We start from the raw sequence: 13,192 nt of genomic DNA, 5'->3' as shown, positions 1-13,192 counted from the left end.
GGTATAGTGGTGCGTTTGTTTAAAGTGGAAACCGCTCCCTCGACCTTGGGGACTGTCTGCCATAAGTCCTTTCTGGGGTCGACCATAGGAAACAATTTTTTAAATATGGGGGGAGGGACGAAAGGAATACCGGGCCTTTCCCATTCTTTATTAACAATGTCCGCCACCCGCTTGGGTATAGGAAAAGCTTCTGGGAGCCCCGGCACCTCTAGGAACTTGTCCATTTTACATAGTTTCTCTGGGATGACCAACTTGTCACAATCATCCAGAGTGGATAATACCTCCTTAAGCAGAATGCGGAGATGTTCCAACTTAAATTTAAATGCAATCACATCAGGTTCAGCTTGTTGAGAAATGTTCCCTGAATCAGTAATTTCTCCCTCAGACAAAACCTCCCTGGCCCCATCAGACTGAGTTAGGGGCCCTTCAGAAATATTAATATCAGCGTCGTCATGCTCTTCAGTATCTAAAACAGAGCAGTCGCGCTTACGCTGATAAGTGTTCATTTTGGCTAAAATGTTTTTGACAGAATTATCCATTACAGCCGTTAATTGTTGCATAGTAAGGAGTATTGGCGCGCTAGATGTACTAGGGGCCTCCTGAGTGGGCAAGACTCGTGTAGACGAAGGAGGGAATGATGCAGTACCATGCTTACTCCCCTCACTTGAGGAATCATCTTGGGCATCATTGTCATTGTCACATAAATCACATTTATTTAAATGAATAGGAATTCTGGCTTCCCCACATTCAGAACACAGTCTATCTGGTAGTTCAGACATGTTAAACAGGCATAAACTTGATAACAAGTACAAAAAAACGTTTTAAAATAAAACCGTTACTGTCACTTTAAATTTTAAACTGAACACACTTTATTACTGCAAATGCGAAAAAACATGAAGGAATTGTTCAAAATTTACCAAATTTTCACCACAGTGTCTTAAAGCCTTAAAAGTATTGCACACCAAATTTGGAAGCTTTAACCCTTAAAATAACGGAACCGGAGCCGTTTTGAACTTTAACCCCTTTACAGTCCCTGGTATCTGCTTTGCTGAGACCCAACCAAGCCCCAAGGGGAATACGATACCAAATGACGCCTTCAGAAAGTCTTTTCTAAGTATCAGAGCTCCTCTCACATGCGACTGCATGCCATGCCTCTCAAAAACAAGTGCGCAACACCGGCGCGAAAATGAGGCTCTGCCTATGCTTTGGGAAAGCCCCTAAAGAATAAGGTGTCTAAAACAGTGCCTGCCGATATTATTATATCAAAATACCCAGATAAAATGATTCCTCAAGGCTAAATATGTGTTAATAATCAATCGATTTAGCCCAAAAAAAGTCTACAGTCTTAATAAGCCCTTTTTGAAGCCCTTATTTACAATCGTAATAAACATGGCTTACCGGATCCCAGAGGGAAAATGACAGCTTCCAGCATTACATCGTCTTGTTAGAATGTGTCATACCTCAAGCAGCAAGAGACTGCTCACTGTTCCCCCAACTGAAGTTAATTGCTCTCAACAGTCCTGTGTGGAACAGCCATGGATTTTAGTGACGGTTGCTAAAATCATTTTCCTCATACAAACAGAAATCTTCATCTCTTTTCTGTTTCTGAGTAAATAGTACATACCAGCACTATTTCAAAATAACAAACTCTTGATTGAATAATAAAAACTACAGTTAAACACTAAAAAACTCTAAGCCATCTCCGTGGAGATGTTGCCTGTACAACGGCAAAGAGAATGACTGGGGTAGGCGGAGCCTAGGAGGGATCATGTGACCAGCTTTGCTGGGCTCTTTGCCATTTCCTGTTGGGGAAGAGAATATCCCACAAGTAAGGATGACGCCGTGGACCGGACACACCTATGTTGGAGAAATTCTGTTTTCTCCTACATTGGTGTATCCGGTCCACAGCTTCATCCTTACTTGTGGGAACCAATACCAAAGCTTTAGGACACCGATGAAGGGAGGGAACAAGTCAGGTAACCTAAACGGAAGGCATCACTGCTTGTAAAACCTTTCTCCCAAAAATAGCCTCCGAAGAAGCAAAAGTATTGAATTTGTAAAATTTGGCAAATGTATGCAGTGAAGACCAAGTCGCTGCCTTACAGATCTGTTTAACAGAAGCCTCATTCTTGAAAGCCCATGTGGAAGCCACAGCTCTAGTAGAGTGAGCTGTAATTCATTCAGGAGGCTGCCTTCCAGCAGTCTCATAAGCCAACCGGATGATGCTTTTCAGCCAGAAAGACAGAGAGGTCGCAGTCGCCTTTTGACCTCTCCTCTTGCCAGAATAGACCACAAACAAGGACGATGTTTGTCTGAAGTCTTTAGTTGCTTTTAGATAAAACTTCAAAACACGAACCACATCAAGATTGTGTAACAGACGTTCCTTGTTAGAAACTGGGTTAGGACACAGAGAAGGAACAACTATTTCCTGGTTAATATTCTTATTGGAAACCACTTTTGGAAGAAAACCAGGCTTGGTACATAAAACGACCTTATCTGTATGAAACACCAGATAGGGTGAATTACACTGCAAAGCAGACAATTCAGAAACTCTTCTAGCAGAAGAAATAGCAACCAAAAACAAAACTTTCCAAGATAGTAACTTAATATCTATGGAATGTAGAGGTTCAAACAGAACCCCTTGAAGAACTGAAAGAACTAAATTTAGAGTCCATGGAGGAGCCACAGGTCTGTAGACAGGCTTGATTCTGACTAAAGCCTGTACGAACGCCTGAACATCTGGCACGGCTGCCAGACGCTTGTGCAACAAAACAGACAGAGCAGATAGCTGACAGACCTTTCTCCAATCCTTCTTGGAGAAAAGATAGTATCCTTGGAATCCTAATCTTACTCCATGAGTAAGCCTTGGATTCGCACCAGCAAAGATATTTCCGCCATATCTTATGGTAAATTTTCCTGGTGACAGGCTTTCTAGCCTGAATCAGAGTATCTATAACTGATTCCAAAAACCCACGCTTAGCTAGAGTCAAGCGTTCAATCTCCAAGCAGTCAGTTGCAGAGAAACTAGGTTTGGATGTTCGAATGGACCTTGGATTAGAAGGTCCAGCCTCAAAAGTAGCTTCCATGGTGGAACCGATGACATATTCACCAGGTCTGCATACCAAGTCCTGTATGGCCATGCAGGAGCTATTAGAATTACCAAAGCCTTCTCCTGTTTGATCCTGGCTACTAGCCGGGGGAGAAGAGGAAACGGTGGAAAGACATAAGCTAGATTGAACGACCAAGGCGCCACTAAGGCATCTACCAATGTCGCCTTGGGATCCCTGGACCTGGACCCGTAACGTGGAACTTTGGAGTTCTGACGTGACGCCATCAGATCCAGATCTGGAAGGCCCCATAGTTGAGTTAACTGGGCAAAAACCTCCGGGTGAAGTTCCCACTCCCCCGGATGGAAAGTCTGACGACTCAGACAATCCGCTTCCCAGTTGTCCACTCCTGGGATGTGAATTGCTGATAGATGGCAGGAGTGATCCTCTGCCCATTTGATGATCTTGGATACCTACCTCATCGCCAGGGAACTCTTTGTTCCTCCCTGATGATTGATGTACGCTACAGTCGTCATGTTGTCCGACTGAAATCTGATGAATTTGGCCTCCGCTAGTTGAGGCCATGCCTGGAGCGCATTGAATATTGCTCTCAATTCCAAAATGTTTATCGGGAGGAGAGATTCTTCCCAAGACCAAAGACCCTGAGCTTTCAGGGACTCCCAGACGGCACCCCAGCCTAAGAGGCTGGCGTCGGTCGTGACAATGATCCACTCTGGTCTGCAGAAACTCATTCCCTGAGACAGGTGATCCTGAGACAACCACCAGAGGAGTGAGTCTCTGGTTTTCTGGTCCATTTGAATCTGGGGAGACAAATCTGCATAATCCCCATTCCACTGTTTGAGCATGCACAGTTGCAGTGGTCTTAAATGAATTAGAGCAAAGGGAACCACGTCCATTGCCGCAACCATTAGTCCTATTACCTCCATGCACTGAGCTATGGAGGGTTGAGGAATGGATTGAAGAACTCGACAAGTGTTCAAAAGTTTTAACTTCCTGACCTCCGTCAGAAAGATCTTCATTTCTACCGAGTCTATTATTGTTCCCAGGAAGGGAACTGATGGTGATCTTTGTGGATAGGAATATGCAGGTACGCATCCTTTAAGTCCACGGTAGTCATATATTGACCCTCCTGGATCATTGGTAAAATTGTCCGAATGGTTTCCATTTTGAATGATGGAACTCTGAGGAATTTGTTTAGGATTTTTAAATCCAGAATTGGCCTGAAAGTTCCTTCCTTTTTGGGAACTACAAACAGGTTTGAGTAAAAACCCAATCCTTGTTCTGCTGTTGGAACTGGGTGTATCACTCCCATTTTCAAAAGGTCTTCTACGCAATGTAAGAATGCCTGTCTCTTTATCTGGTCTAAAAATAAGCGAGACATGTGGAACCTTCCCTTTGGAGGAAAGTCCTTGAATTCTAGAAGATACCCCTGAGAGACAATTTCTAGAGCCCAGGGGTCCGGAACATCTCTTGTCCAAGCCTGAGCAAAGAGAGAAAGTCTGCCCCCTACTAGATCCGGTCCCGGATCGGGGGCTACCCCTTCATGCTGTCTTGGTAGCAGCAGCAGGCTTCTTGACCTGTTTACCCTTGTTCCAGCCTTGCAATGGTTTCAATGCTGGTTTGGGCTGGGATGCGTTACCCTTTTGCCTAGTGGCTGTAGAGGTAGAAGCCGGTCCGTTCCTGAAATTGCGAAAGGAACGAAAATTAGACTTATTTTTAGCTTTGAAAGGTCTATCCTGTGGAAGGGCATGGCACTTTCCCCCGGTGATATCTGAAATAATTTATTTCAACTCTGGCCCAAATAGGGTCTTACCCTTGAAAGGAATATTAAGCAATTTTGTTTTGGATGACACATCTGCCGACCACGATTTTAGCCAAAGCGCTCTACGCGCCACTATTGTGAAACCAGAATTTTTCGCCGCTAATTTGGCTAACTGCAAAGCGGCATCTGTAATGAAAGAATTAGCCAACTTCAGGGCGTGAATTCTGTCCATGACTTCATCATAAGAAGTCTCCTTCTGGAGCGAGTTTTCTAGTTCCTCAAACCAAAAAGCCGCTGCAGTGGTTACAGGAATAATGCAAGAAATTGGTTGAAGAAGAAAACCTTGTTGAACAAAAATTTTCTTAAGTAAACCTTCTAATTTTTTATCCATAGGATCTTTGAAAGCGCAACTGTCTTCTATTGGTATAGTCGTGCACTTAGCTAGCGTTGAAACTGCCCCCTCTACCTTGGGGACCATCTGCCACGCGTCCCTTCTGTGGTCAACAATTGGGAACATTTTCTTAAATATAGGAGGGGGAACAAAAAGGTACACCTGGCTTCTCCCATTCCTTATTCACTATATCCGCCACCCTCTTAGGTATCGGAAACGCATCAGTGTGTACTGGGACCTCTAAGAATTTATCCATTTTACACAATTTTTCTGGGACCACCAAGGGGTCACAATCATCAAGTGTAGCTAGGACCTCCTTAAGTAGGGCGCGGAGGTGTTCTAGCTTAAATTTAAATGCTATGGTATCAGGCTCTGCCTGCTGAGAAATTTTTCCTGTGTCAGAAATTTCTCCCTCAGACAGGCCCTCCCTCACCGCCAAGTCAGACTGATGTGAGGGCACTACAGATAAATTATCCTCTGCGTCTGCTTGCTCATTTTCTGTATTTAACACTGAGCAATCACGCTTCCTTGGAAAAGCTGGCAGTTTGGATAAAAATGCTGCAAGAGAATTATCCATTACTGCTGCTAACTGCTGCATAGTAATAGCAATTGGAGCGCTAGATGTACTGGGCATCGCTTGCGCGGGCATAGCTGGTGTTGACACAGAAGGAGGGGATAGCGGGCTATCCTCACTACCTTCAGCTAAAGAATCATCTTGGGCTACATCTTTAAGCGTGATTGTACGGTCCTTAAGCTGTTTGGACGCTATGGCACACTTCACACATAAATTTAATGGGGGAACCACCTAGGCCTTTAAACATACAGAACATAGGCTATCTGAAGGTCAGACATGTTTGACAGACTTAGACAGAACTTCAATGCAATAAAAATTATTTTTGACAAAAACGTTACTGTCTCTTTAAATAATAAAAGTGCACACTTTATTACTGAAACATCAGAAAACCATCAAATAAACATCCGATATTAATGAAATTTTCACCACAGTGTCTTAATGCTTTGAGAAGATTGCACACACATTTTCAAACCAATTAACCCCTTAATGCCCAAACCAGAGCTAAAAGAAGCAGTTAACCGGTTAAAAACACTACAGTCCCATGCCACAGTCTCTACTGTGGCCTTTACCTTCCTTAGGGGTTATTTAAGTAGGAAATAAGCCTCCCTGAAGTCCTTTCTGATGCCTCTGGACTCCCCACGTGAAGCTGCATGAACTGCCTAGTGAAAACAACTGCGCAATTGAGGCGCGAAAATGAGGCCTCCTCCCTCTACATTCCAGAGTGGAGGGGCCTTTCTGACTAGATTAGGTGTCTAAATAACTGCCAGGCGTAATATTAAACCCCATAAGTGTTTCAAAGTCTGAAAAAACACCTTATTTATACTTCAAACATGCCAAAAAGCAATCGATTTAGCCCACAATAGTGTCAACCAGCATAGAGCCCTTAATATAAGCCATAATTTTATACAGAGTCTAAGAAAAATGGCTTACCTATCCCAGATGGGATTTCTGACAGTCTTCTAACATTGCTTGGTCTTGTTAGAAAAATGACTGATCATACCTGAAGCAGTTAAGCCTGCAAACTGTTCCCCCTTAACTGAAGTTCTCTGGTATTCAACAGTCCTGCGTGGGAACAGCAATGGATTTTAGTTACTGGTGCTAAAATCATATTCCTCTCAGCAGAAATCTTCATCACTTTCTGCTGCAGAGTAAATAGTACAAGCCGGCACTATTTTAAAATAACAAACTCTTGATAGAAGAAATAAAAAACTACAACTAACACCACATACTCTTTACCACCCCCGTGGAGATGCTACTACTTAAAGCGGCAAAGAGAATGACTGGGGGGCGGAGCCTGAGGGGAGCTATATGGACAGCTCTGCTGTGTGCTCTCTTTGCCACTTCCTGTAGGGATTGAGAATATCCCACAAGTAAGGATGAAGCCGTGGACCGGATACACCAATGTAGGAGAAATGCAGGACATACACATATAAAATTGCACTTAAAAATAATTAATAATAATAATAAAAAGGATCTTATCCTTCCGTAGCAGGTTATAGGTTGATTACAGAGGGGTGTTCCGTGCTGCTCATCAAAAATGACTCAAGGTTCAAATTGAGTGGATAGGAATAGCTGCTTCAATCTAGAAAGATAAGCGCACAGAAACACCGCTCATAGTACAATAAAGTTTAATACGTTAAAACATATATACACAAACAGTTATCCCTAGGGTATTTCCTACTCACAGAGATGACCTCAATTGTATGAGGTAAATAAAAGCAGTTAGATATCAAAGTGTCCCTACTTGTAGTCCAAACGGTATCCCAGCGGTCCGTCAAAGCAATGTTCCAGTCCAAGTCTCCTGGTTAAAGTGCTCAAACAGTCCTTGTCACAGGCATACACTTGTGCTCCGGGTTCGGTATATTCAAAATTACCGCTTTCAAAGTTCTGAAAACACGCTCCTAATAGCTACTGGCAGTCTTGCACCACAGCTCGGCTTGTACGTTCGCAAATGACGTAAGATGGGCGTGGCCTTACGCACTTCAAGCCTCTAACGAAGCGGACGAGTTCCGTGAAACGCGTAAGGCCATGCCCACCTTACCTCAGTAGCTATTAGGAGCGTGTTTTCAGAACTTTGAAAGCAGTAATTTTGAATATACCGAACCCGGAGCACAAGTGTATGCCTGTGACAAGGACTGTTTGAGCACTTTAACCAGGAGACTTGGACTGGAACATTGCTTTGACGGACCGCTGGGATACCTTTGGACTACAAGTGGGGACACTTTGATATCTAACTGCTTTTATTTACCTCATACAATTGAGGTCATCTCTGTGAATAGGAAATACCCTAGGGGATAACTGTTTGTGTATATATGTTTTAACGTATTAAACTTTATTGCACTATGAGCGGTGTTTCTGCGTGCTTATCTTTCTAGATTGAAGTATATATATATATATATATATATATATATATATATATATACACACACACACACATACATACATACAGCTGACTCAGGAGATGAACACATTTTGAGATTTTCCAAAGTTAGAAAGCTACAGGTTTTTGTGAAATGTGATAATCTTTTTATATGTATATATATTATTTTGTTTACTTTTTGCAATGATTTATTAATTTTGTAAATGAATAGCTAGTTGAACTTCAATCCCCTGAAAGCTCTTTTTAAACTGGAAAAAAAATATATAGTTTTCATAGGTAAACATAAAAACAAGGCCTCTATTTCTGTTTAAAAATCAGTGATTGCAAAAATGTTAAAAAATCCCCAGTATTTTGACACGGTTTACTCTGAAATTTGCGGTAGCGAAGGAGTTACTTCTGATTTTACTGTCCCTTTTTATTTAGGCTCAATGGAAACACAATTAGATAAGCAGTATGGCTACATACCTTTCCATCTCTCGAAGAATATCAGGTAACAACTGTTTTATGCATTTTGAAGCTGTAAACTTTTTTCCAAATGGAATGTCTGAAATCAAAACATCTACATACTCTGAGCGTATTGGCAGTCCTAAAATACACAAAAAATAAAAATGAATGTGTCATTTCCAATTTTTTTCCCTCCACTTTTCATGGAGAGCACCCAGAAACAGATGGAAAATAGCATTTTTATAGCCTATGACAGTGATGGTTAACCTTGGCACTCCTAATGTTTTTGAACTACATTTCCAATGATGCTCAACTAGACTGCAGAGTACCTAAGCAACATGGGAAATGTAGTTCCAAAACATCTGGGGTGCCAAGGCTAGCTACCACTGGCCTATAGCATATTTGATTACCTATCTTTCAAACAGACGTGCATTCAGCGTTTCCATTGCTAAATAAAAGCTGAATATGGCCGCAGTTAGCCTCATTTAGCTCTTTTCAGCGCCTGTTTTTTTCATGTGAAAGTGCAAAATACTAAGGTCTGTGCAAATCAAATTTCCCATGAATAAATCTGCTGCCAAAAACACCAGAATACCACTACCCACGGCCATATTCAACATTTTTTTAGTAAATTAATGGCTAAATGCATGTCTACTTCAAGTACCTTAAGACAATGATTTTTTTTAATTTATTTAATTGAGGTAGGATATGTAAAGTACAAAATTTGAATCCAAAACATAATTAACAAGGTGGCATACAATATAGAAAGTTTACATGGAAATCTTATAAACGTATTGCTAAGACAAATAATAGTACAATTATTTGCACAATGTTTATAGAAAACAAACAAAAAAAAACACATAAGTATAAATAATATCTACATTTTTCAAACATTTAGTTTAGTGCATAACAAAAGCAATCATTATAGTTACAGTAGCGAAGGTTGAGGGTATAGGGAAAGAGGAAGTACTACTTATAATGTAAGAATAAGGTATACAAAACCAACTAGGTCAATGTTGAACTCTACTCAATCTATGAGACTAAAGTGAGATTATGGTCCTAGACTGTGTTCACATGTAAATATCTTAAATACCAAACATTCAAAACGACATCTGTAGCATGACCGACAAAGATGTATTATCTATTTCAATACCAAAAGTTAGCAGTTTAGGCAACTCCTCTTCGCATGTTCAATCTATGAGTGCCGGCAAGGGAGGAAAAAAAAAAAGGGGAGGTGTGGCAAATAATAAGAGATAGAACAAAGCAAAAGAGTCTCTCTTTGGCGTCCGTCTTAATTATCATCTAGTAAATTAGGGTAAAATTATTCATTATAGTTTAGGTGTATGAAAGATGGCATTCCACTGTTCCCATATTGCACAATGTAAATCTTGGGTTCCCCTATTTAAGAACACACTCTCTTCCATGGACTTAATATACTCAAGAAGGTCAAAGACTTTCTGAAATGTTGGAGCCCACTGTTTCCAGTGCCTTGCTAGGGATAATTTAACTGCAATCATAATATAGATATATAGATCAGTCGTGCACAAAGGATTACTATATAAAACAAGGAGTACAATCTGAGAGGAATACACCTACAATTCAACACTTAATTCACTTAATGATTTTATGAGACAAACAGCAAGGCAAATATTATGTACCATACCTAAAATAGATCCTTTTAGAAACTCTATAGAATGTGTAAGAGCTGCTGTTTTGGTATTGTGAACTGCACTTTTCAGCTGAGAGTCATTTACATCAATTCCCAAGAAATGAACACCCTGTTAAGATAAAGAATCACACGTTTATTTTTTATAAAAATATATGATATTGGACCAAGGATGAAAAAAAAACTGTGTCAGTGATTTTAAACTATGAAAAAAAAAAAACAATTAGTAACATTTTTACAGTTAAAAAGTTATCTAATACAGGTGACCCTCGGTTTTCGATGGTTTAATTTGCGCCGTTGCAAAATAACGTCCTTTTTTCAGTCATGTGACTGCTATTGAAAAGCATTGAGAAGCAGTATATTGATTAAAATATTCAGTAGGTGGGGCTGTCGGCTTGTGTTGCAGCAAAGATATGCAAGCCAAGCAAGCTGAAATTAATCAGTGTAACCAGACCTAAGCGATTGAGCAGCTTTCAAAGGAACAAGATCTAGCAGCCACTTCACTTTTATCTTCCTGCCCAGCTGCTTGAAGGTCAAGATGCCTATAAATCAGTCCAGACTGGAATGCATAGAATAACTGAAGACCCGATAATATCTAACATCCTAACAATGCAGAGAACTGTTTGCAGAAAAATGCAAGTAAAAAAAAGAATTTATGCTTGCCTGATAAATTTCTTTCTCTTGTGATGTATCGAGTCCACGGATTCATCCATACTTGTGGGATATTCTCCTTCCCTACAGGAAGTGGCAGAGAGAGCACCCACAGCAGAGCTGTCTATATAGCTCCTCCCTTAGCTCCACCCCCCAGTCATTCGACCGAAGGCTAGGAAGAAAAAGGAGAAACTATAAGGTGCAGTGGTGACTGAAGTTTTTTAAATAAAAATATACTACCTGTCTTAAATAGACAGGGCGGGCCGTGGACTCGATACATCACAAGAGAAAGAAATTTATCAGGTAAGCATAAATTCTGTTTTCTCTTGTAAGATGTATCGAGTCCACGGATTCATCCATATTTGTGGGATACCAATACCAAAGCTTTAGGACACGGATGAAGAGAGGGACAAGACAGGTTCCTTAAACGGAAGGCACCACTGCTTGTAGAACCTTTCTCCCAAAAATAGCCTCCGAAGAAGCAAAAGAATAGAATTTGGAAAATTTGGAAAAAGTATGAAGTGAAGACCAAGTCGCCGCCTTACAAATCTGTTCAACAGAAGCCTCATTTTTAAAAGCCCATGTGGAAGCCACTGCTCTAGTAGAATGAGCAGTAATTCTTCCAGGAGGCTGCTGGCCAGCAGTCTAATAAGCCATACGGATGATGCTTTGCAGCCAAAAAGAGAGGTAGCCGTAGCCTTTTGACCTCTCCGCTTACCAGAATAGACAACAAACAATGAAGATGTTTGACGGAAATCTTTGGTTGCTTGTAAGTAGAACTTTAAAGCACGAACCAAATCAAGATTGTGCAACAGACGTTCCTTCTTTGAAGAAGGATTAGGACACAGCGAAGGAACAACAATTTCCTGATTGATATTCCTATTAGAAACAACCTTAGGAAGGAATCCAGGTTTGGTACGTAAAACCACCTTATCTGCATGGAAAACAAGATAGGGTGAGTCACACTGTAAAGCAGATAACTCAGAAACTCTTTGAGCCGAAGAGATAGCTACTAAAAACAAAACTTTCCAAGATAGAAGCTTAATATCTATGGAATGCATAGGTTCAAACGGAACCCCTTGAAGAACTTTAAGAACCAAGTTTAGGCTCCATGGCGGAGCAACAGGTTTAAATACAGGCTTGATCCTGACCAAGGCCTGACTAAATGATTGAACGTCTGGGACATCTGCCAGACGTTTGTGTAAAAAGAATAGACAAAGCAGAAATCTGTCCTTTTAAGGAGCTAGCTGATAACCCTTTCTCCAATCCTTCTTGGAGAAAAGACAGTATTCTAGGAATCCTAATCTTACTCCATGAGTAACCCTTGGATTCACACCAACAAAGATATTTGCGCCAAATCTTATGATAGATTTTCCTGGTGACAGGCTTTCTAGCCTGAATCAGGGTATCAATGACCGACTCAGAGAAACCACGCTTTGATAGAATCAGGCGTTCAATCTCCAAGCAGTCAGATGCAGAGAAATTAGATTTGGATGCTTGAACAGACCTTGGATTAGAAGGTCCTGCCTCATTGGCAGAGTCTACGGTGGAACAGATGACATGTCTACCAGATCTGCATACCAAGTCCTGCGTGGCCACGCAGGCGCTATCAGGATCACCGAAGCTCTCTCCTGCTTGATTCTAGCAACCAGACATGGGAGGAGAGGAAACGGTGGAAATACATAAGCCAGATTGAAGGACCAGGGCATTGCTAGAGCATCTATTAGTACCGCCTGGGGATCCCGGGACCTGGACCTGTAACGCAGAAGTTTGGCGTTCTGTCGGGACGCCATCAGATCCAATTCTGGTGTGCCCCATAGCTGAGTCAGCTTGCCAAATACCTCCGGATGGAGCTCCCACTCCCCCGGATGAAAAGTCTGACGACTTAGGAAATCCGTCTCCCAGTTCTCTACCCCTGGGATATGGATTCCTGAGAAATGGCAAGAGTGATCCTCCACCCATCGGATAATTTTGGTTACCTCCATCATCGCTAGAGAACTCCGTGTTCCTCCTTGATGATTGATATAGGCTACAGTCGTGATGTTGTCCGACTGAAATCTGATGAATTTGGCCGCAGCTAGCTGAGGCCACGCCTGAAGCGTATTGAATATCGCTCTCAGTACTAGAATGTTTATCGGAAGGAGAGATTCCTCCCAAGACCATAAGCCCTGTGCTTTCAGGGATTTCCAGACTGCACCCCAGCCTAGCAGGCTGGCATCTGTCGTTACAATCAGCCACTCTGGCCTGCGGAAGCACATT

At 41.6% G+C, this 13,192-nt stretch overlaps 1 protein-coding gene across 1 annotated transcript in view; it reads right to left on the bottom strand.

Moving 5' to 3' along the window:
• The window catches only part of THUMPD2 (THUMP domain containing 2), a 156,886-nt gene that overhangs the window by 20,215 nt on the left and 123,479 nt on the right, over positions 1-13,192 (bottom strand). Inside the window, exons 8-9 of the mRNA XM_053711911.1 lie at positions 10,280-10,394; positions 8,641-8,761 (exon numbers count right to left, since the gene is read on the bottom strand). Coding sequence (XP_053567886.1) covers positions 8,641-8,761; positions 10,280-10,394 — 236 coding nt within the window. The remainder of the gene's footprint in view (positions 1-8,640; positions 8,762-10,279; positions 10,395-13,192) is intronic.

Source organism: Bombina bombina, chromosome 4, assembly GCF_027579735.1.
Source record: "Bombina bombina isolate aBomBom1 chromosome 4, aBomBom1.pri, whole genome shotgun sequence".
Classification (NCBI taxonomy): Eukaryota; Metazoa; Chordata; class Amphibia; order Anura; family Bombinatoridae; genus Bombina; species Bombina bombina.
This window is presented reverse-complemented; position numbering and strand designations above follow the sequence as displayed.